We start from the raw sequence: 23,710 nt of genomic DNA on the forward strand, positions 1-23,710 counted from the left end.
GAGCTAGTAATTACCATAGTCACACCTCAGGTCAAAGTTTGGAGAGGACTATTCCACCTCCTAGACCACGCTTTCCTCGCCCGAAGCCGGCTTCTCTCGCTGGGCCCTCCCCTTCTCCTCCTCCTCCTCCATCCGCGTGGCGGGAGGTTTCCACGCACGACCGCTCCGCGTGAATGCAGAAGACGCACTGCAGCATCGCGGTCTGAGGGACAACAGGGCCTACTCTTTCTTCTCATCTCTATGATCCTCTTTGTGACCTGTCAAACAACACCGGAGTTCCACGCTAATAGTCCTCCACAGGGACAGAGGGCGATGCAAAGCGCTGGCGCTCTTGCGAGAAGTGTGGGGCTCGCTCTCTCTCCCTCTCTTCCTTTCTTTCTCCAAGAGAGCGCGTGGGAGCACAGGCGCCTGCGCGCTCGTAAGGTGCGCGGTAGCATCAGGGAGGACTCCACCGGGCTGGAGCTGGGGAGAGCGCGCGTGCGCCGTCACGAGCTAGGCGCAGCTGGGGCCGCGGGGTCGGAGCGGGTGTGCGACCGCCGTGCGAGCCGCGGGGATGTTCCGAAAGGCCCGGCGGGTGAACGTGCGCAAGCGGAACGACTCCGAGGAGGAAGAACGGGAACGCGATGAGGAGCAGGAGCCGCCGCCGTTGTTGCCGCCGCCGGGCACAGGCGAAGAGGCGGGCCCGGGCGGCAGCGACAGGGCCCCCGGGGGGGAGTCGCTGCTGGGCCCCGGGCCTCCGCCGCCTTCCGCGCTGACCCCGGGCCTCGGGGCTGAGGCCGGGGGCGGCTTCCCCGGTGGCGCGGAGCCCGGCAACGGGCTGAAGCCGCGCAAGAGGCCTCGCGAGAACAAAGAGGTGCCCCGGGCCAGCCTGCTCAGCTTCCAGGACGAGGAGGAAGGTAAGCCGCGCGCTTCGGGCGCCCTTAGACTGCCGCATCCCCGGCGCAGGTCCCAGCCCCCGACCCCGTATTTTCTGGACGCTCAGTCCCTGAACCCTGGAACTGAGCCCCCGGCCGCCCAGCCAGCTGCGAATCTTCCCCCGCCTCCGGCCTTCTGCTCGGGCCAGGGACGCGTTCCCGCGCTGCCACCAGCCTGTTCTTAACAACCGCCTCCTCTGCACCGTCTTCCTGTGCATTTCCTACTCCACGGTGCCGTGGCTCGGATCCGGCATTCCGAGTGCTTCAGGGGGGAGTTCGGTGTTCCCTGTCCTGCCCCTTTTCTGCCTGGCATGTTTCAGGGCCAACTTGATGTGGGTCTCCTGACTGCTCTTGGCATGCTCTCCGAGGCCTCTGCAGGGCACACTTCTTGGATGCTCTGTCCAGGCATCCTCGGCTGAGAAGGCCGGGTTTGTGAAAAGGAATACTGAGAGAGGGAACAGAAGTCTGCAGTTGCATGCAGCTCTGGTTCAGAGTGACCTTGGGCCAGTCCCTTGCAGTCGCTGAGCCTCAGTTTACCCATAAAAATAAACAGGGGTAGCAGATACCCAGCCTTCTTCGCACTGGCTTTGGGAACAGTGAGGCGAGACGGTGTATTAGTAAAAGCAAGGCAGTTTCTCCAATTCCCTGTGGAAGGCCAGGCCTTGGATTTGGATTTCTGATTTTAAATGAGCCTTAAATATTTTTACTTCCTGACCATTTGAATATGGATAACCCAATTAATTCCATGTTACGAAAAAGAAATTTAAAGTTTTGGAAATCTTACTTGCATTTTTATTCAAGAGGCTTTCAGGTTTCCTGTAAGGTAGCCAGTTTATCTTTGGTATTGCTGTTACTTTTTGTTTGGTTTGAGAGGAGTACAGAAAGATTTTTGTTTTTGAGATACATGAGCTATTTTGTAAAGTGTTGAGTACTTTGAAAATTTCAAATCAAAGAAAAACGATTTGCTCTTACCTTCGTCTTCAGACAACTATGTCAGCTTGTGGTGGATGTAGTTACTCAGGATTGACAGCGCCTTTTAATTTTAGATATTTTGTTTCAGGTTCCTTAATGACTTCGTGATGTGCTTTTTCAAAACCATTTCGAATGTTTTTTTCCCCTTCCTTAACTGGATGATTTAAGGAAGACAATAAAAGGAAAATTTTGTGAAGTTACATGTGCTATTCCTTTAAAAAGTCTCAAAATCTCGTTACTTCAGATTAATGTATGAAGTTGACCTCTGTTTTTGAGAGTCTGTGACAGACTTGAAATGACTTAATTATATAGTGATTTTGGCATATGAGTATATATTTGGGAGAATTTGTCTGAACAGCTCATAAGATCTTATGAAAGAAGGGAAAATATTTTCAGAAAATAGTTGCTACAGACTTCATTTGATTTCTTTTTTAAGAAAATGAAGAAGTTTTCAAAGTGAAGAAATCAAGTTATAGCAAAAAGATAGTAAAATTGCTCAAGAAAGAATATAAAGAAGATCTTGAAAAATCGAAGATTAAGACAGAACTCAACTCATCAGCTGAAAGTAAGTGCCATACTAATGGAATTCCTTTGAAATGACAAAATGAAAGCTCTTTCTCACAGTGATTTGCTATATATCTTCTGAACTCATTCAGTGGACCCTGTGGTTGTCAAGGGCCCTCATTGAGTAGCAATACAATTCTGTTATTTAATTGTAACACAGCTGCTTTGTAAATATATTTTTAAAAAAAGACAGAATTGTTACCACTGCAACATTTCTGCTGCAATGACTAGATTCTCTCACAGCTTTCCTGCTTGTGTGCAGACTGCTGTTGAACAGAGAAAGGAGGTTTCTCATTTCACCCTAAGACACAGGTTTATTCCTGTTTGAAGCAGTGTTGTGCAAATTCCTGTAATTATTTTATAGAGGCAGATTTTTGATATCTCGGGTTGTATTTCCACAGTGGATATTATTCTTAGAGAACTTTTAGGAATGCCCTAGTTTAACATTGGTAATACTGGTATTACTCCCACTGAGCAGCCTTATCTGATACTAGATGAAGACTCCTTAGAATAATGAAACAGGTGTATTGTACAGATGTCTCCTGTGTCTCTCAAAACCTGCTTAATGTTTTTTTTTTTTTTTTTTAAGATGGAATCTCACTCTGTGGCATGATCTTGGCCCACTGCAACCTCCGCCTCCCGGGTTCAAGTGATTCTCCTGCCTCAGCTTCCCTAGTAGCTGGGACTATAGGTGCCTGCCACCATGCTCAGTTAATTTTTTGTATTTTTAGTAGAGATGAGGTTTCACCATGTTGGCTAGGGTGGTCTTGATCTCTTGACCTTGTGATCCACCTGCCTCAGCCTCTCAAAGTGCTAGGATTACCAGCGTGAGCCACCATCCCCAGGCAGTTTAAAAATGTTAAGCGGTTACTTTGTTTTTAGGAAAGTGGATCCAGTATAATAGTCCATGGTCTGAGTTATTCTGATTTTATTTTACAGAATTAAAGAGAGAATCATGATTTTCCAGATTCTCACGTACAGGCTTAATGTGAAAAAGTATGACATTGTATCTCAAATTTACAATCTAGCTGTGGAGACAGAATCTTATAAATGTGTAAGAGGACTCAGCGTTTGGCAAAATGCTCAGTCAGTGGTCCAAAGGATAGCTACACTTTCTTTTTTCAGAGGAGGGAGGACTGCTTTATGGAAAAAGTGGGACTTGAAGGTGGATCTTTGATAATTAAAATTCCAAAAGGGAAGGTATGGGGGTATGATCAAGGATTAAAATAACTAAAGCCGTTTTGGAAAAGACAGTATACCTGACCAGTCAGAGTAGATGATTTGTGAAGGAGGTGGTTAGAAGTTTCATGTGAAAGACACGTTGACAGATTGTAAAGGATGTTCAGTATCCAGTAAGGGTTTAGAGTTGCCACACTGGCTTGCCGAGATGGTGACATGATAAATGCGTTTGAAGCTTTACCCTGGTGTTAACATGTGGCATGAGGAGAGATTGAAGGCCTAAAGCAGTGTAAACTCAAGGGCCAGCTTTGATCCATTAATAGTGGGTTTTAGCAGTTGAGCAAGAGTAAAGGCTTCTACTGACTTAGTAGGAAATTCTGGATGAGTTAAAAATGTTTTCTGTTGTTGTAGGGGGAGAAGTAGAAAGAAACAACGATCTGAGAATCATTCCGAGGGAACAGTTGATAGGCTTGATGCACACTTTGCCATAGTGGATTTCAAAGAAACAGTCAAATTTGAGCTTTTGTCCTGAAGTGTCTTAGTCCATCTTCTGTTCCTGTAACAGAATACTACAGACTGGGTAATTTATAAACGAAAGAGGTTTATTTGGTTTACAGTTCCAGAGGCCAGGAGGGCCAAGAATGGCACAGGTGTCTGCCAAGGGCCTCTGTGTTGTGTTATAATGTGGGAGAAGGGCAGGTGAGCCTCTGAGACAGAGAATATCCTGCCAAACTCGTCCTTTTATCAGGAACTCCTGGGATAATGGCATTTAATCTCCTCAGGTTGCAACTGCCATGAAAAGGCCCCACCTGTTAATAGCGTTACAATGGCAATGAAATTTCAACTTGAGTTTTGGGGAGGGGGAGACTGAAACCAGAGAGCGACTTGGTTATGGATAATTATATACAAGAACAGGGAAGGCGAGTGGAAGGAAGAAGGTTTTTAGGAGAACTAATTATTTTGGAGTCTAGGAAACTGCCTCATTTTCCCCAGAATTTTTAAGACCAACTATGTATGATAAGATAGTAAAAGAAAGGTCAGGGTAAGAGAGAGCTGAGAGAGGCCTGTTGTCATGGTTGCTGTACTAGTCTGTTTTCACGCTGCTGATAAAGACATACCGGAGACTGGGAAGATAAAGAAGTTTAATTGAACTTACAGTTCCACGTGGCTGTGGAGGTCATGGCAGGAGGCAAAAGGCACTTCTTACATGGTGCAGCAAGACGAAATGAAGAGGAAGCAAAAGCGGAAACCCCTGATAAAGCCATCAGATCTCATGAAACGTATTCACTGTCATGAGAATAGCACAGGAAAGACCAGCCCCCATGATTTAGTTACCTCCCCCTGGATCCCTCCTACATCACGTAGGAATTCTTGGAGATACAATTCAAGTTGAGATTTGAATGGGGACACAGCCAAGTCATATCAGTTGCCATTTACTGTTGGGTTTAGAAATTGAAACAGATGTGAAGTTTATGAAGCCATCTCTGTGACCTCTTTCTTCTTTCTATCCTCACATAATTCTGATACTCCACTCACGAGATAACTGCAGTTAATGTCCTCCCTGAAGGGGGAGTCTGAATGTATTATAGATTGTCACTGTAAACACTGAAATAAAGGTCTGTCGTTAATCAGTTGACAATCCAGAACTCTTCCTATCTTCAACCTTCTTTAGTAGGCAGAGACAATCAACTTCAAAGTAATGAGTTCAGTTTTTAACCTGAATTGTAGTGGAAGTAGCCAGTGAGTGGTTAGGAATGTAGATTTGGGGTGGCGCTTATTGATAATTAAAGGGGAATGGAATTGATGAGGGAGCCACATATAAAGGAAAAATTACTGAAGACCAAGACTTCTACTCTGTAGTAAGCCTGCATGTAGAGGAGAAGACTTACCAAAGAAATAAAAGAATCAGAAAGGCCAAAGAGGAAAAGAGAAAGTTTCAGGAAGATGATGGTCACTTGTGCAAACTAGTACAAGAAAAGTGAGGAGAAGTGAGGACCAAGGAGGGACTGTTGGCAGGATTGCCAAGCTTTTAACTTGAGGAGGAGGGCTTCTGACTGGATGGGAGTGGCCCACCCGCCGGTCTCAGTGCCCTCAGAGCTGTTTGGAAGAAGGAATGCCTTTTGCTAAATTGCTCAGTGATGCTATCATACATGAATTAGCCCTGGCTGCAGCCATTGGATTAGCTGCTGAGCTTAGGTTGGGTGAAATCAAAGGTGGGTCAAGGCCCACAAGTTGATAAGGAAGTAGAAGACAGCAGGCCCACACTGCTTCCTTGGGAAGTTTGGCGGCGAGAGAAGTAGATACTAGAGGGAACAATGGAGTCAAGTAGGAAAGCTCTTTTGGTAAAGAGAAGCCTGTGTGTCTTTGTAGAACAGGAGAGAGAGAGCTTGACCAGGTTTAAGGTGAAGCAGATAATAATTGTGAGAACAAATTTCCTGAAGTAGTAGTAAATGAAATTGAAGGCATGAGTGGAGCTTTGAAAAAGGTTATTTAGCATCTGTATAGAGACGTCTGAAAGGATAACATGTGACTACTAACGTTTGCATATCACTTGCATTTGCTCAATCCTAAGCAAATACTTGTGAATTTAATGTAACATTGAATCTTAAAGTTTGTAGGAATCATTCATTATCTGAGCATATCTGATGTGGTAGACCTTTTGCACTTTTGTTTTTAGTTTGTTAAAAGCCATTGGTTTAGCATGGGTTTGTTTTTTGTTTTTGAGATGGACTCTCGTTCTGTTGCTCAGGCTGGAGTGCAGTGGTGCAATCTCAGCTCACTGCAACCTCTGCCTCCTGGGTTCAAGCAGTTCTCCTGCTTCAGCTTCCTGAGTAGCTGGGACTACAGGTGTATGCCACCATGCCTGGCTAATTTCTGCATTTTTAGTAGAGACAGGGTCTCACTGTGTTGGCCAGGCTGGTCTTGAACTCCTGATCTCAGGTAATCCACCTGCCTTGGCCTCCCAGAGTGCTGGGATTACAGGCATGAGCCACTATGCCTGGCCTAGCATGGGTTTAGAACAAACAGAAATAGGTAATTTTTTATTCCATCTAATAATGTGATAAAGTGAGCTTTAAAATCTCATAGCTTCAGAATCAACTTAAGAAGGAAGTCTGGCTAGTGAGAAAATAGTAAATTAAAAAAGAATAAACAAAAGAACCTAAAACAGGTAACTTAAAATCTTCTTGGTAAAGTTAAAAAGGGGAGAAATATTATCTCTGGGACTGTTATTTAAAGGAGTACAGTATGGGCCGGGCGCAGTGGCTCAAGCCTGTAATCCCAGTACTTTGGGAGGCCGAGGTGGGTGGATCACGAGGTCGAAAGATCGAGACCATCCTGGTCAACATGGTGAAACCCCGTCTCTACTAAAAATACAAAAAAAACTAGCTGGGCGTGGTGGTGCATGCCTGTAATCCCAGCTACTTAGGAGGCTGAGGCAGGAGAATTGCCTGAGCCCAGGAGGCGGAGGTTGCGGTGAGCCGAGATCGCGCCATTGCACTCCAGCCTGGGTAACAAGAGCGAAACTCCATCTCAAAAAAAAAAAAAAAAAAAAGGAGTACAGTATGGTTTGAGAGGAAGGAAGAAGTTTGAAGCAGTTTTGGGGACAGGAACATTCTAAGGGAATGACAGAAAAATATCTTTGATATTTAGAATAAACTTTTGCTTTATTCTTTCAGTATATTTCTTGTGCCTGTTGTGAGCGTTACCAGGTTCAGTGCTTCAAGGGAAACACTCCGATTTTGCCTGGGACGGAGGCTGTAGTAGAACTATTTATTTATAAGCAATATAAACCAGGGTAGTTTATCATAAAGATGTAGTGGTGCCTCCTGGACGCCAGTGGCTGGAAAGCAGTCTTGAAATGGGCCTCAGGAGTGGATTAGAACTGAGAACTAGGGAGCTCTCTTTTCTGGCAGCTGGCAGAATGTGGCCATTCCTCAGCTCCCTTCCTAGTTTATGTATCATAGCCTTTAGGCTCAGACCTGATTCCAGATTCCCAGAAAGACAATCGGGTTATCTCTGCTTCATTCAGAAGTCCACTCTTAAACATTGAGTCATGGCAGTGGGGTCAGGCTTGCACAGTGTAAATGTGACTGCTGGGGTCTTACCTCTTCAGGTGATAGCTGACAAGTGGTTTTGAGCTGAGAAGGTATTTCGTGTAAGTGTCCATTACTAAGAGACTTAGCTGGACTGTAAATGTGCTTTGTTCATAACAGAGTTGCCTTGAATGAGCTTAGGGGTTAATGAAATACTGACATAAAGTGAAGTAATGCTTCAAAGAAGTCCAAGCAGTTCCTTGTAAGAGTTTAGAGGAAAAAACAGTTAAGTTTGGTAAATTGTTGGAATTTTGATAAAATTTACTGAAGCTGGGATGGAGCAGGGCCTCAAATGCATCCTTGAATCCTCTGTATTATTTTTACCTAATTTTGTCTGTTACACTATTTCATACTCCTGCACTCAAGAGTTTTTAGTTTTTGGTAAATAATTAAAAGCAATTCAAGCTTTACTGGTTTGAGCCCATAATTGAGAATGAAAAGTGCCTCTTTAAAAAAAAAAAAATCTTTAATGATGTCAATACCATGGAAATATACTTTTTCTTAGAAAATTTATGAAATTTATTTTACATATATTTTAATTCTTCAAAAAATTTAGGTGAACAACCTTTGGACAAAACAGGGCATGTTAAGGATACAAATCAAGAAGATGGAGTCATCATCAGTGAACATGGTGAAGATGAAATGGATATGGAAAGTGAAAAAGAAGAAGAAAAGCCAAAGACTGGTGGAGCTTTTTCAAATGCTTTATCTTCATTGAATGTTCTCCGTCCAGGTGTGTACTCAGAAGAATTTCTCAGAACTAAACTAACCCCCTCAAGAATGGGCCATCTTTAAAGATGATTATTAGGAAGGAGTTAGCTAAGTGGTGTTTACTATGACATTGCTGTTTGAAGAGGGAGTTTTCCATTTGCAAATACAGAAAGTGTGAGAACGAAGCTTCCCATCTTTTCCAAGTTTATTCACAGACAGGTAATTTTATTTTGCAAATGCGTCTTCAAGTAAATGGAAAATGATCCCATAGTCCCAGATTAAGACTGATTTAACCTCCTTCTAAACTGCTGATAAAAGCAAAACTAATTTCTGTTAGTTTTCTGTTCACACTCCTTTTTACTTTTCTGCAAAAAATAATTTTCAGCCCTATCCACTGGCTAATCAGTTTTTGAATAAAATAAGTGCTTAGTAGCCAGATTTAAATTGTGAAGAGGTACCATTTAACTCCCGTTAATGTTTATACAATTTTAAAAAAAAAATGCTTCTCTGGGCTGAGAAAGTTAGTAAATTCTCTACATACACCCCTAGTGGCAGTCTAATTGGTTGAGCCCTTATGGGAAGCTCTTTGGCAATATGAATCAATAGATTTCAAAATGTTCTTACTGTTGACAAGGTAATTTCATATCTAGAAATGTATCCCAAGGAAATCATGTTTTTATTGTAACAGTTGCAAAGGGCAACATTTAGGAAAATATGTCTAGCAGGAGGGGAAAGGGCTTATTAGTAAATTACAGTACATTTACTTGCTAGGATATTATGTAGCTGTTAAAATGACAGGCAAGTAGGGAGGCATTAATTTTTACCATAGTCAGAAGGTTAATTTGTGTGGCAGATTATGCCTTATCCATTCAGAAAGTGTTAAGCCATTAAAAATTATGTTTATGGAGAACAATAACATGAAATAAAGTGTATGATTAATATGAGAAATAGGTCCAAAATTAAATATTCAGTATGAGTACAGGTGAACTAAAAACTATCAGCAAGAGAAATGTACTATACATCAAATAGTGCTTTTTTAGGGTCATGAGATTATATTATTTTTATCTGTTTTCTAGCATAGTAATTCAGTTTCATCACTTTTGCTGGAGGTGGTGAGAAAGGGATAGGGAGTGGATTGCAATGGTACGATCTCGGCTCACTGCAACCTCCACCTCCCGGGTTCAAGTGATTCTCCTGCCTCAGCCTCCTGAGTAGCTGAGATTACAGGTGCCCGCCGCCACGCCTGGCTAATTTTTTTGCATTTTTAGTAGAGATGGGGTTTCACCAATTTGGGCAGGTTGATCTTGAACTCCTGACCTCAAGTGATCCACCCTCCTCAGCCTCCCAAAGTGCTGGGATTACAGGTGTGAGCCATCGTGCCCAGCCACTTCTATTTCTTAAAAATGAAAAAAAAAATTACAGTTAAAATAAAACTGCTTTGGTGGATTTTTCCTTTTTACCCCATCCCACTCTTTCCCATATGTATTACGATTATATGTTCTTTTTAGTTTCCTCAGTGACTTTTAGATTCTGTTTAAACTCAGTTAACAGTCTTTCAGTTTGTAGACACAGTTTGGGAAGGAGGTGCCAGCAGCTGAAACATCACTGTGATTAGGCTATCTTGGATTATTTTACCCTTCATATTTTCAAGAAAATAGAAACTTCGCACCTCTCATACTGCCATATTCTTAACATTTGTTTCTAGGAGAAATTCCAGATGCAGCTTTTATACATGCTGCAAGGAAAAAGCGCCAAATGGCCCGAGAATTGGGAGATTTCACTCCTCATGATAATGAGCCTGGTAAAGGCCGCCTTGTTAGGGAAGATGAGAATGATGCCAGTGATGACGAAGACGATGATGAGAAACGCCGGATCGTTTTTTCTGTGAAAGAAAAGTCACAAAGACAAAAAATTGCTGAGGAAATAGGTAACTTGATTTAATTGAATAGTCTATTGCATTGCCTTTTTTTATTTTTAAGGCAGGGTCTCATTTCATCACTTAGGCTAGAGTGCACTTGTACAATCATAGCTCACTGCAGTGTCTTGACTTGCGGACTCAAACAGTCCTCCTATCTCAGCCTCTTGAGTAGCTAGGATTACAGGTTTGTGTCACCACACCTGGCTAAATTTTTAATTTTTAATTTTTCTCTACTTAAGGGTTTTGCTGTGTTCCTCTTAACTCCTGTATTCAAGAGATTCTCCTCCCTTGGCCTCCCAAAGTGCTGGGATTACAGGTGTGAGCCACCATGCCTGGCCTCCAATGCTATTAAATATGATTTGATATTATAGTCAAGTTAAAAAGCATTTGCACTTATTAAATTTTATGTTAGAGGACTATTCTTCCTTGGGTACAAGTGTCTTATTGGAATTTTTAAAAACTGTAGCATCATTGTGATAACTAATGTTTATTGAACATTTATTGTGTGACTGGTATTGTGCTTAGCAGTTTACATGCATAAGTTCATGTAATTCAGTATTCTTAGGAGGCATTAGGTTTTGTTCCCTTTGTTGATGTCAAGTTCATAGAGATTAAGAAACCTATCTAAGATTTTAACTATTGCATTAATACTGCCTTTAGTTTCAAGGGATACTGTGTTTAAAACAGGCAAAGTCAGGACTACCAAATGAGAGAGGAGATCATACTAGACATTTTAGTAGGATTGAGTTAATAGTTTTGCTCAGTTCTTGTGAAATGTCAGGATAGCATCTCTTACCTCTTTGCTCTTTGGGTGTTACTTACTTTTCTTTGTTGCTGATGGCTGTAGGAATTGAGGGGAGTGATGATGATGCTTTGGTAACCGGAGAACAGGATGAAGAACTCAGCCGATGGGAACAGGAGCAGATAAGGAAAGGAATTAACATCCCTCAGGTAAGACCAAAGAATTAAACTAAAAGTTAAAAAAATTAAAAAGGCTTTTTTGTTTATTTTGTTAAAGTAGAAACATTCCACATTGAATCTTTGGCATTCAAGTGACATAAAATCCCATGAGGTTATGTATACATACATAGGCTTTTAGAAGAAACTGCGTTATGTTTGGCTTTTTGCAGTCAGAATGATGCAAGGATTTCCAGTTTCTTAGATCAGTTTTTCTCAAAGTGGTGCTTTAATTAGCAGCGTCAGCATCACCTGGGACCTCATTAGAACCAAATTATCAGCCCCCTGAGACCTTACAGAGTCAGAGACTTGGGGTAGTGGGGCCAGCAGTCTCTGTTTAACAAGCCCTTCCGGTGATTGTGACGCACACTAAAGTCTGAGAACCGTTTCTTTACATAGAATTTGTGTGTGTAGCTTGTTTTTTGGACTTTTAAGAATTATTTTGAAGAAAATGCATTTCTCAATAATGCAAAAACTTGAGATCGATGAAAAAATATCTTCCCAAATAGTTGTAACAATTTGTTTTATAAAAGTAAGTAATACAGGCAGAAAAATGGCATAAATGTAAACCTATTTTTGTTAATAGTGTTTTTAGGCAGAATTGACGTACATTTTGGTGAAGTTAAGAAAGTGGCACAATAGAGAAAGTCTTGGGCTGGATGTCAGGAGTCTTAGATTCTAATCCCTGGCTGCCCATTGATTCTGTGACCACGGGCAAGGCATTTATCCTCTTTTCGTTGATCAAAGGTGGCCTTAAATGATTTTTGATGTCCCTTCCAGCTCTGAACTTTCCTGATCATCTGGTTTTCTGAAAATTATTAGAAATAAATTCAGTGATTCCACCAAAGAGATAGGACATTCATCCAAAGCTGCTTTTATCTAATTTTGAAGAATTCTGCAGTTATTCCATAATGTTTGGCAAATGGGCATAATTTTTGCTGATTTTTTAAAAACCCTAAAGGCTTATTATTCTTTTCAAAGTTTTAACAACTAGTTTTCATCTACATCCCATTTCTTTTCTAGGTTCAAGCCAGTCAGCCCGCAGAAGTGAATATGTACTACCAGAACACTTACCAGACAATGCCTTATGGCTCATCCTATGGCATTCCTTATAGTTATACGGCCTATGGATCATCAGATGCCAAATCTCAAAAAACAGATAATACAGTCCCTTTCAAAACTCCCAGTAATGAGATGACTCCCGTTACTATTGATTTGGTAAAGAAACAGCTTAAAGACAGGTAGGGCAGATCAACTTCTTAAAGACCTGTCCGCTAGCTTTCTGTTCCCTCAGGCAACATGTAGTCTGGGGTAGCAGATGCAGAATATCAGCAAAGAAGATTCACTGGCCCAGCTTCAAAAGCTAAACAGAAGATGACTTCATACTTTGTTCTGCTACCTTCTTGGATTACTTCTGTGGAAGCCTCGAAAAGTTATAAAAAATGCCACTCCATGATCTTGTTGAAGACATTTCTGAGTTTGTACCTCTTGGACTCTGAAAAAGTGTAGTCACGCTATGGGGGGAAAAGCAAAACAGTGAGATTTTGGTTAGCCTACAAAATAACTACGAAATCTGTAAACTGCCATTTTTTGTTTTTTGAGAAAAAAAGCAGTACAGATGAAAAGATGGCATTCCAAAAATTTTTATGTTCTAATAGTGGAACTAAATGCATATTATAATATTGCAAGAGTCCTGACAGCATAGACCTTTGGATGTAAATGTGTTATATTTATCCTTTTGTGTTCCTAAGGTTGGACTCCATGAAAGAATTGCACAAAACAAATCGACAGCAGCATGAGAAACATCTGCAAAGCCGAGTGGACTCTACCAGGGCTATTGAAAGATTAGAAGGGTCTTCTGGGGGTATTGGTGAACGGTATAAATTTTTGCAAGAAATGCGAGGGTATGTCCAAGACTTGCTTGAGTGTTTCAGTGAAAAGGTAAGAATGCAAAAATATTAATCTTTTTGAATAAGGCAAAATTAGGGAGGTCTAGATGGCCTTGTATAGAACCTTCTGTAATTCTCAGAAAGTACCCACTGAACTCAATATTAGAAGTGATGAAAAGTCATGCTTCATTTTTCTTCACTTCATTAGTGACATTATCTCTTAGGGGCAATATAGTACCTTTGTTAGAAACAGAAAAAAAAAAAAAAGCACATTTAAGTAAGACTTTGGCAAGTCTTATCTTAATATGGTGGTAGATTATTACTGGCCTGTGCTGAATTCTTAGAATATAAGGGACTCATCTGATAAAATTTTCTTTTATAGTTCAGGTTTAAACTTATTTTTAAACTGTTTCTACAAGTAATTCCAAATATGCATAAAGTTGCAAATTTTTAATAGTTTTTTTTTTTTTTTTTTACCCTGGATGATCACTATTGTTGCTAATAGTTTTTATCTAAATAAGCCTATGCTTGATTCATTTCAGAAACCATTCATTGGATGTCATTTTTTCTAAGGTTTCATTTCTCCCGAGTTTATTTTTTTCAATGGGATAGTCAATTGCCAAGATTTTTTGCATTCTCTTATACCGTTTATTGTTTACATTTAAAATTAAGTATACACAGCTAATTTCTCAAATGACCTCATAATTGACTTTTTTCTTTAAAATAAAATATTGTTTGAGGCACTGCTTTATAAGCATTTGCGGACTTTGCAGCCTTATCTTTCAAAAAAAAAAAAAAATTGAAACTGTGGTCCTTCAGTGTCCTGTCTGAACTTTGGATTGGAAGGCACATTTCCTTTATTGGCTGTGTAGATTAGCATGGAATCTGGAAGCATATAGTGTGGTTTAATATGTATTTTAACTTTTATTGTCTCTGTTGATTACTTGAATACCCTAAAACCAAGGGCTGACAAAAGAACATTGCCAGACTGTGTCTTCCTGAGGGGTCTGCTTCTTCCTGATGGGTCTTAATGGTTCCAGTTAGTCTGTGGCCAGATTCAGGATGAGATAGCATTCACCTTGTCCTTTCTGTAGGGTTTGCCATGTTTTGTATTCACCTGGTTTCTGGAGAAGCAACTGCAGTCTGAGTCATGATACCACTTGTGTGTGTCAGTTGCTTAGGGTGAGGAAGAAGCATAGGCTTGACTGTATTCCTCTGTGCTAGGAGCTGAAGTCAAGATTGGAATTGGAACCTAAGTGTCAGAATTGACAATTGTGTCCTTACTACACTTTCCTGAGCCCAGTGGGCACAGTGGAAGCTGGTTTCATAACTTTTGTGACTAGAGAAAGGATTCTTTTCTTATATATTTTGTGAATTTGTTCCTGGAGGGCTGCTTCTTGAAGTATCTTGGCGTTAGCTTCAGAACTTACTTGAGTAAATTAAGATGTTCATAATTGCAAACACAACTCTAAAAAAGTTGACAGTAACATGATAAGCTAGATCATACCCTTCTTGAATTAAAAAGTAGGACAACCTAGTTTATAGTTTTTAATTGTTGAATTATTAGTGTACTTCATCTCTTCTTGATTACCCTGTTTCTAGGGAAGTCTACTTCAGATTATGCTTATGTGGTTATACAGAGTCACTTAGATTTTTTTGGAGCAAATCTTAAACCTTATATGTTATACAGTGACTACATTTTAATTAAAAGAGAAGTAGATATACCTTCTTTTAAAGCTTAGTATTATATTCCAAAATTTTCATATGTATTTCATTTTATTAAGAGTGCTGCTCAGCTGAGATCTTTAGAAGATAACCTTAAAAATAAGGAAAAAACAGGCCAGATGCAGTGGCTCACACCTGCAGTCCCAGCACTTTGGGAAGCCAAGGTGGGCGGATCACTAGGTCAGGAGATTGAGACCATCCTGGCTAACACAGTGAATCCCTGTGTCTACTAAAAAACAAAACAAAACAAAACACAAAAATTAGCTGGGTGTAGTGGCACACACCTGTAGTCCCAGCTACTTGGGAGGCTGAGGCAGGAGAATTGCTTGAACCCAGGAGGCAGAGGTTACAGTAAGCTGAGATCATGCCACTGCATTCTAGCCTCGGTGACAGAGCGAGACTCCATCTCAAAAACGCAAAAAAGAAAGAAGGAAAATAAAACAAACAAAAAAGAGTACTGCTGAGTTGATAATATAAATTATTACATCAGAGATACTTAGAAATAATTGAATAGTTTGAGTATTTAATTTTACTGTAAGAATATTATTTCAGAGTAAACCATAAAAAGATCCCTTTTTTTTTTCCTCTTTGCTTATAAAAGTTTAAGTGGGGCCGGGCGCGGTGGCTCACGTCTATAATCCCAGCACTTTGGGAGGCCGAGGCGGGTGGATCACGAGGTCAAGATACCGAGACCATCCTGGTCAACAAGGTGAAACCCCGTCTCTACTAAAAATACAAAAATTAGCTGGGCATGGCGGCGCGTGCCTGTAATCCCAGCTACTCGGGAGGCGGAGGCAGGAGAATTGCCTGAACCCAGGAGGTGGAGGTTGCGGTGAGCCGAGATTGCACCATTGCACTCCAGCCTGGATAATAAAAGCAAAACTCCGTCTCAAAAAAAAAAAAAGTTTAAGTGGTTTTTAAACTTCAGTTTTAAATATTTGTAAATCATTTTAACTTGCCATTGTTTTTGTTTCCTTGTAATTATCTTTCTTATGTTCTTTGCCTTAACTTTGGTTCTAAAATAGTAATAATCCGTAAGAGTTTTGAGTTTGGCTAGAATAAAGAAATTGACATGGTGCAGACTCTGGAGATAAATCGGTATTGTTAAGAAACTTGAATGAAAGCTGACAGTCTGTTTAGGGCTTTTATTCTCAGTAGAGTTTTTCCCTGTACCTCCAGTAAAAGGCACTCCAGTTAACCTAAAGAGAAAAGCTACATTGTCAGAATCTTAACTATACGTTGCAAAATTGTATTCTGTACGATGCCAGCTTAGGTGGGTAGTTCTTAGAGTACAAGAAACTTAACAATCTCTAGGACTAAACAATAAAAGAATGTCTCAGGTTTTTTTATCTTCAGTACTTCATGGTTTTTTGTAAAATGAGGGCGTGGGGAAGTGTAAATGGCAACGATATGGCAGTAATTGCTTTTAAAAATCAGATTATAGTAAATTTTAATGATAGAGTCTCTGGTCTTAGCTGTCAAAGATAATCATTGCAGATTTGGGGACATTGTTACCCATGGTGTGGCATATTAAAGAACAAAATGACTCCATTAGTTTGACCTTTCTGTGAACATTTGCTACTTTTGCAATGGAATTATGCAAGTATATACAATTGCTTTTATTACAGACATCTTTGTATTCCACCTACCTTTTTTTATTTTCCATTTGCAGTCTGTTGAGTTCAGGAAGCTGCTATAACACTTGGTGCCAGTGTTCCCAAACTCTAAATAATGTGTTTTCCATTTGCACTAACCATCAGGAAACTAGAATTTCTGGTTTCCTCAGGTATGTGTAGTGGTCATTAGTGTTATGTGAAAGTTTCTTAGCATTTGGTTATAACATAAAGTATTTATAAAGAGAAAGTTTTCTGTTTTAAGTTAGCTGTCATATTTTGTATTCTATATGAATCAAGTAAATGCTTTGGCTAGGGATATAAACCGGGAAAAATTTATTGACTTTGTAAGTTCACGATTCATGTAAAGAATTTTTTATAAAATATACCAGAATGTAAACATTTGACAGTTAGAGAAAAAGTTTCTAAATTTGAGATACATTGATTTCAGACAGGTTAGTGATAGCTGGAAATTTTATTCGCCCTAGTAATTATTTTGTTTACATTAAAAATGTGTAATAAAGCTACAGAATAGTTTAATAGATTACCATAAAGTGCTTGGTACATGTGAGTGGCAGAGCAACTTAAACGTGCGAAATTGGAGAGTCAGCAGACTCTTGTTCTTACCTACTCATAGAGCCATTGCAGTGTTTTTGCTGTTGCACAGTGATCACATTTTACTTTGAACTACAAAAATTGCAATGCAGATAATGCTGCTGGAAAATTAAAAACACATTAAAAAGACTTCTAAGTACAGAAATATTCTCTAAAGGAAAAGCTCTAAAATTGCTGATGTTTCTTTATTGTTCTATGAATACTGAAGTGTTACATTTCTTAACTAACATTTGCTCCAATAACTAGGCACTGGACATTATAGCTCTGTGCATGGATTAAAAGAAGAAGTGTCATTTCCCAAATGTAAAACTGAATTTGCTACTTGTGTGCTGCTGGGGATTCATGATTATTCTGTCCATAGAGAGGGTACTTTTTCAGAAATCCGGAAATAGTATGGAACCCTCAAATAAGTAAGCAGCTGAGGAGTTTGGTGTTACGGAGTGTGTTGTATTTTTACAGGTGCCACTGATTAATGAACTTGAATCAGCAATACATCAGCTGTACAAACAGCGAGCTTCCCGCCTTGTCCAAAGACGACAAGATGATATTAAAGATGAATCTTCGGAGTTTTCAAGCCATTCAAGTCAGTCCATCTTGAAGGTTTTTATTATTCATTAAACAACCTTGTTTACTTAGTGCAGCCTAATTGAAAATTAGAGATCTTGGAGCTTTTTTTTTTTTTTTTTTTAAAGAAACAAGTTTCCTTGCCCTTGTGTCAGGTAGATCTAAAAATTGTAACAGCATGTATTTGAATTGTGCTTAAGAAAATAGAGCTTCACAAAGGAGCTCAAAAACGTGCTAATATTCTGTCAGTCTTATTCTTCTATGGGCATATTTTTTCATTCTCCTTTAGAGTATAAAAAAGACATTATCAGTATTTTATGTTAAAACCACTATCTGTTTGGCACTAATTGGCCTTTTCCCCCATTTTCATTCAAAACACCAATACAAATGCTTATGTTGGTCACAGTGAAAGAGTTTGAGTGGACATTTTGTGGGTAGGGGGAGGGAAGCTGTAACTTAAACAAATGACACAACTCCAAGATTAGGAGAGTCTCGAGCCTCATCCTTTGGATGAAGCAAAATTTTTGTATTTTATTTTTAAATGTTTTCTCTACTTTGCCTTATATACTGGGTGTTTTTTTTAGTAAGTCAGTTGGTGCTTAGAATTCTTGAAATTTTGTATAAAAATGTAGAAATTGAATTTATCCTTCCATCATTATGATGTGCATTTTGGAAAACCAGAATAACTGGAAACCTCTTGTTAAATAGTTCAGTGGAGGTCCTTTAACTAGATGTTTTAAACCTTTTAGTTCCTTTTTTCCCGTTGCTTTCCTTTTTTTTTTTTTTTTTTTTTTTTGACAGAGTTTTGCTCTGTTGCCTAGGCTGGAGTGTGGTGGCATGATCTTGGCTCACTGCAAACTCTGAGATTCAAGCGATTCTCCTGCCTCAGCTTCCTAAGTCGCTGGGATTACAGGCATGCACCACCACACCCAGCTAATTTTCATATTTTTAGTAGAGACGGGGTTTCACCATATTGGCCAGGCTGATCTCGAACTCCTGACCTCGTGATCCACCCACCTCGGCCTCCCAAAGTGCTGGGATTACAGGTGTGAGCCACCACGCCCAGCCTACCCTCCGTATCTTTGAGTGCACTAATTGGAATTTTCCTAGTGGAAAATTCTTTGTGGTTTCTTTTGTCATCTCTCTGTTCCCTTTGTCAGCATTTCTCAAATGGAAGTGTGCATTACAATTACCTGATGCTTGTTTAACATACAGATTTTCTGGTCCTATCCCCAGTGATTCTTACTAGGTCTTCAGCATCCAGAAATTTGCATGTTAAACAACCACTTCAGGTGATCAGATGCAAAGAGCTCTAATGTTATTCTTTCAGAAAGCAGTGCTTTGCTATACAGGGTCTCCTCTAAGTCAGAGAGACATTGGATCCCTGAGAAAGCATCCTCTTCTATGTCAGATGGGTTTTGGAGAGACATAAACAGATGGTAATACAGCCCTCATAGCTGAGACAGACTCAGCTATGAGCCCTATAAATGGCTGTGACCTTCTGTTTTTGCCGCTGAAGTTTAAATTGGGTTATTGACATTAGCCACCTACATGACTAATGCATCCCTCCCAGATCACTTTTGATCCAGACAGAACCAGATTTCTGGGACAGTTTACAGGTAACCATTATACTACAAAGGGAGGTAATTTTCTTTTAACTTAGATGGTTTTTGTGAGCTGTACATTTCATCAAATGCCTTTTCCCACCTGTAATTCATTCTTGAGAATACAGAGCTATTTTACTTAGAGGGAATTTGAAGGAAGAATTGAATTGCATATATTAATTTGATTGAAACTTGGAAAGAAATGAAAAGATATTGGGGAAAGTGAAAAATACAGTCCTAGACTGGTATACATTAATTGCCAAAGATTTGAGGAAAATTACATGGGACACTGGAGAATCAGTTCATTTGCTGATCTGTTTTTAAAAAAGGCAAAGAATAGTTTGAAATTCATCTGTTTAGATTTATAAGCATTTATCTGCAATTACTGTGTATAATTCTTACAGAAATGGAGGAGGCTGTCACTTGGATCATATTACACACACCTGTGTCCCTCAGTGCACATTTTATAAAACCTGTGCATGCAACAATGTTTTAAGTATAGTAATATTTTTAACAATATTTCTTGAATGAAAGAAAACTCGAGTCAGGAATTATTTTTATTGTTTGGGATATTGTAGGTAATTCATCTAGGGTATGTAGTGAACTCACAGCTAAGACTGGGGCATCTTTCTGATTTAGTAATTTTTCATTGTAATTGGTGAACTCGGGAACATATGTCTTTTCTAATTTCCGAGCTGTTTTGAAGTATGAGTGAAAAACTCAGTAAAAAAAGTCAACTTTTTAAAATAGTAGGATCTGGGATAGTTAGGATACTCTGAAGTAAGAACTTATTTTTGGTTTTGTTTTTTCTGTTGCTGATTTTGGTGACACATCTCTGATACCAAGTAAAAAAAAAATGCAAGTCTTAACTAGATGTCTTTTATCTTGCATGTGCTCACCTCCCTCCCCTCTCACCCAACCCCTTGGGTTGTTTGCCTCGCCTTACTATCCTGTATTTTCCAGAATATCTTCGTAGTGTGGAACTAAAATGTCGAAATGAGGGAAGTATAGTGGACAGATGTTTCCCCCGACCCTTTCTTCTAGCTAGGCAAGAGATTAGAGGAGTCTTTTCTGATTAAAGAGAATAGTTCCAAAATAAAGACCCTGAGACACTAAAATCTGGGGGTCAAAACTGGCTCTGTACCTAGTGATCTGATAGAGACACCTCTGTTAGCCCCTGCCTACACACACACACACACACACACACACACACACACACACACACACACACACACACACCCACCCACACACTGCTTCCAACAGGCAGTTAGTGATGATCATAAGGACCAGTCTGAGCAGTAGAACCAAATGGACTGAGGAAACAAAAGTGCTGGTGCAAGTATGCAAGTTTTCTGTAAACAGGATACTTTCAAACAGTTGGGAGTCCCAGGGAGATAATAGGAGGTATCCTACTCCACACAAGTATAGCATGCTATAGAAGAGGACTATTGTAAGAACAAGAACCATCTCTTGAAAACTAAAAGCATGGTAATGGAAATATAAATTTAAATAGAAGGGTTGGAAACTAAAGCTAGGAAATTACCCTAGAACATTTTTTGAGAAATGGAAACTAGGAAGGAAAAAAAAAAAAAAGAGAGAGAGAGAGAAATTATGCTGTGAAAGAGAAAGACGATTGTTTGAAAAGGTGTAAGTTGGTTCTGTTCAGATACAGTTTTCAGTCTATAGTGTTGCCTTGTTCTAAAAATAGTAATAGAAGACAAATTTCTACAAAGCAAAATCAAAATCGTTTATTGAACTCTTGCAACAAAGCTGTTTCTTATGTCTTCCTATCTATGTTTTCTTGCTGTCATATTCAATGTGATGCTTAAGTTCTTCCTCCTTAAAAATGTAATATGTTATTTTTCCCTTTGCACAGGTAATTTAGAGTTTTAACTTATTTGGTCATCATGATAGCTAGTCCTGATAGCTGTCCTGTTACTTAGACATAAAAATAGTGAGTAAGCCCAATTACATATTTGTAGGGTTGTTGAACTCTTAAAAATAAATCACTTCTTTAATTTTTCTACTTTTTAGAATGGGAATGCAGAATAATACTGAAATTTGTTCTGAACTAAAAACCTACCTGGTTTAGCAGTTATTGCAGAATCTTGCCGTTGAGATTAGCAAGCAGTCTATCGTAATGGCTTATTCTGTGCAAACTCTTTCCTCAAGATTGTTGAAAGATGGCTTTTAATTTTAACTGTTATTGTTTTACAGACAAAGCTCTGATGGCACCAAATCTTGATTCCTTTGGACGCGATCGGGCACTGTATCAGGAGCATGCAAAACGTCGCATTGCAGAGCGGGAGGCCAGGAGGTAATTCTCAAAACCCTTGCTATTGGCTTGTTTGGGAAGGGAGGAGTCTCTTTTATCTAGTTTGGGAACTTGATGTTTATTATTTAGGACTCGTCGTAGACAAGCCAGAGAGCAAACCGGTAAGATGGCAGATCACCTTGAAGGCCTTTCCAGTGATGATGAAGAGACTTCTACAGATATTACTAATTTCAATCTGGAAAAAGGTTAGACATTTATTGGAAATAAGACTCATCATCAATTTAGTTTCTACTTGGGTATGGTTTTTACCACGAAATGGTTCGGATCTTCATTGCCTCTGCATTAGAACCAGTTACTTCTTTTTTAATTGCAATAATTTGCATGCCTTTTTATTAGTGAATATCATGATAAATTCTCAAAAATAGGGGTAACACCTTCTCATAGGGTGTACTTAGTACTTGCATAATAAATGTTGTTACTCTTCCAAATGGTAGAATTTTAAGTGACTAGAAATGTGTCAGGTCCTGAAGGCAGCTCTCATTGCAGCCTGTCTGGTCCAGAAAGGTAAAGCTTGGCAGTAGAGCAGTCAGCCCTGAAGGAAACTCTTGATCTGGGGAGTCATGAGTAATCTCACCCTAGAGGAATGGTTAGTATTGTTATGTGTCAGGCATTTTCAGAAGGATCCCAAATAAAAGTCTTCATTTCTCACCATTGGCTATGATTGTTCGGAATTATGCCAGCTGTACACCATTTGGAACTTAGTTGGAGAAGCTTCTTTCTCTCACTTTTTTTTTTTACACTGAACATTTCTAAACAAAATTTGAAAGACCAAAAAAAAAAAAAAAAAAGAAAATTTGAAAGACTAGCACAGTGGTCACCCACATCCCTATCACTCAGATTGCACAGTGCTTACGATTTCACCAAGTCTGCCTGATCTCTTTATACACGGAGATGTGTGTGTTTGCGGAACCATTTGAGAGTAACTTACAGACTCTTTTCAATGGCATTCTGAAAAAAAAAAAACGTTTCTAGGAACTGTTTTTATGGATTATTTTGTGGTTTTTGAAACCAGGATTCACCTAAGGTTCATGCTCTGCTTGGTTATTACATTTTTTTAACCCAGAGTACTTGAGTATCCCCAAGTACTCTACACATTCACACACCCACCCCTATTATTTGTTTAAGACATTAACTTTTTAAAGAGACCAGGCCACTTCTCTTATAGAATATCCTATATTCTAGACTGGTCTGTATGTTTCCTCATAGCATTGTTTAACTTGTCCTTTGATCTGTTTCTTGTAAACTAGAATTTAGGTCTGAAGGCTTAATTAGATTTAAATTAAACTTTTTCCCCACCAAGAATAATTTATGCAAGATGCTGTTTCCTACTGCCTAAAAGCTCATGACAAGTGTTAGACTGTCTCACTGTTAGCAATGTTAAGATTCATCTTGCAGTGAAGGTTCTCAGAACTTGATCTCTCCGTCGTAAACATTTCCTTTTCCCAAGTAATCTGGGGCATCATAAAAGTATCTTATTCTTGGTCAGACACATTGGCTCATGCCTGTAATCCCAGCACTTTGGGATGCTGAGGAAGGTAGACCACTTGAGGTCAGGAATTCGAGACCAGCCTGGCAACATGGTGAAACCCCATCTCTACTAGAAATGCAAAAATTAGCTGGGTATGGTGGCACATACCTATAATCCCAGCTACTTGGGAGGCTGAGGCAGGAGAATCACTTGAACCTGGGAGGCATAGGTGACAGTGAGCTGAGATAGTGCCACTGCACTCCAGCCTGGGTGACAGAGTGAGACCGTGTCTCAAAAAAAAAAGAAAAATCTTATTCTCAAATAACTTTTCACTTAAAGTTCCTAGCATCCATTCAGCTGGTAGTTGACTATGTCAGTTATAATCACCAACAGAGTTTGAATGAAGCAGTCGGATTAGTGACTGATCATGATGCACAGCTGTTAATCTGTGCAGTGGTATGTGGACCAAAATACTAGCAGTGCAATTACTCATGGCTAATATACCATGGCAACTGAAACTTGAACCGTCTTGGTTGAGCAGGTGTTGTTTAGCGAAACCGGTAGAAAAATTGTACACATTAGAACTGC

The 23,710-nt window shown here is 39.6% G+C and overlaps 1 protein-coding gene across 1 annotated transcript in view; it reads left to right on the forward strand.

The window, feature by feature from the left end:
- Positions 1-392: 392 nt before the first annotated feature.
- PAXBP1 (PAX3 and PAX7 binding protein 1) overlaps positions 393-23,710 on the forward strand; it is a 38,838-nt gene continuing 15,520 nt past the window's right edge. The window contains exons 1-10 of the mRNA XM_039480522.2: positions 393-896; positions 2,323-2,451; positions 8,280-8,456; positions 10,140-10,361; positions 11,200-11,303; positions 12,333-12,550; positions 13,061-13,250; positions 17,611-17,734; positions 21,537-21,636; positions 21,724-21,839. Coding sequence (XP_039336456.1) covers positions 554-896; positions 2,323-2,451; positions 8,280-8,456; positions 10,140-10,361; positions 11,200-11,303; positions 12,333-12,550; positions 13,061-13,250; positions 17,611-17,734; positions 21,537-21,636; positions 21,724-21,839 — 1,723 coding nt within the window. The 5' untranslated portion in view covers positions 393-553. The remainder of the gene's footprint in view (positions 897-2,322; positions 2,452-8,279; positions 8,457-10,139; positions 10,362-11,199; positions 11,304-12,332; positions 12,551-13,060; positions 13,251-17,610; positions 17,735-21,536; positions 21,637-21,723; positions 21,840-23,710) is intronic.

The sequence above is a fragment of the Saimiri boliviensis genome, chromosome 18 (assembly GCF_048565385.1).
Source record: "Saimiri boliviensis isolate mSaiBol1 chromosome 18, mSaiBol1.pri, whole genome shotgun sequence".
Classification (NCBI taxonomy): domain Eukaryota; kingdom Metazoa; phylum Chordata; class Mammalia; order Primates; family Cebidae; genus Saimiri; species Saimiri boliviensis.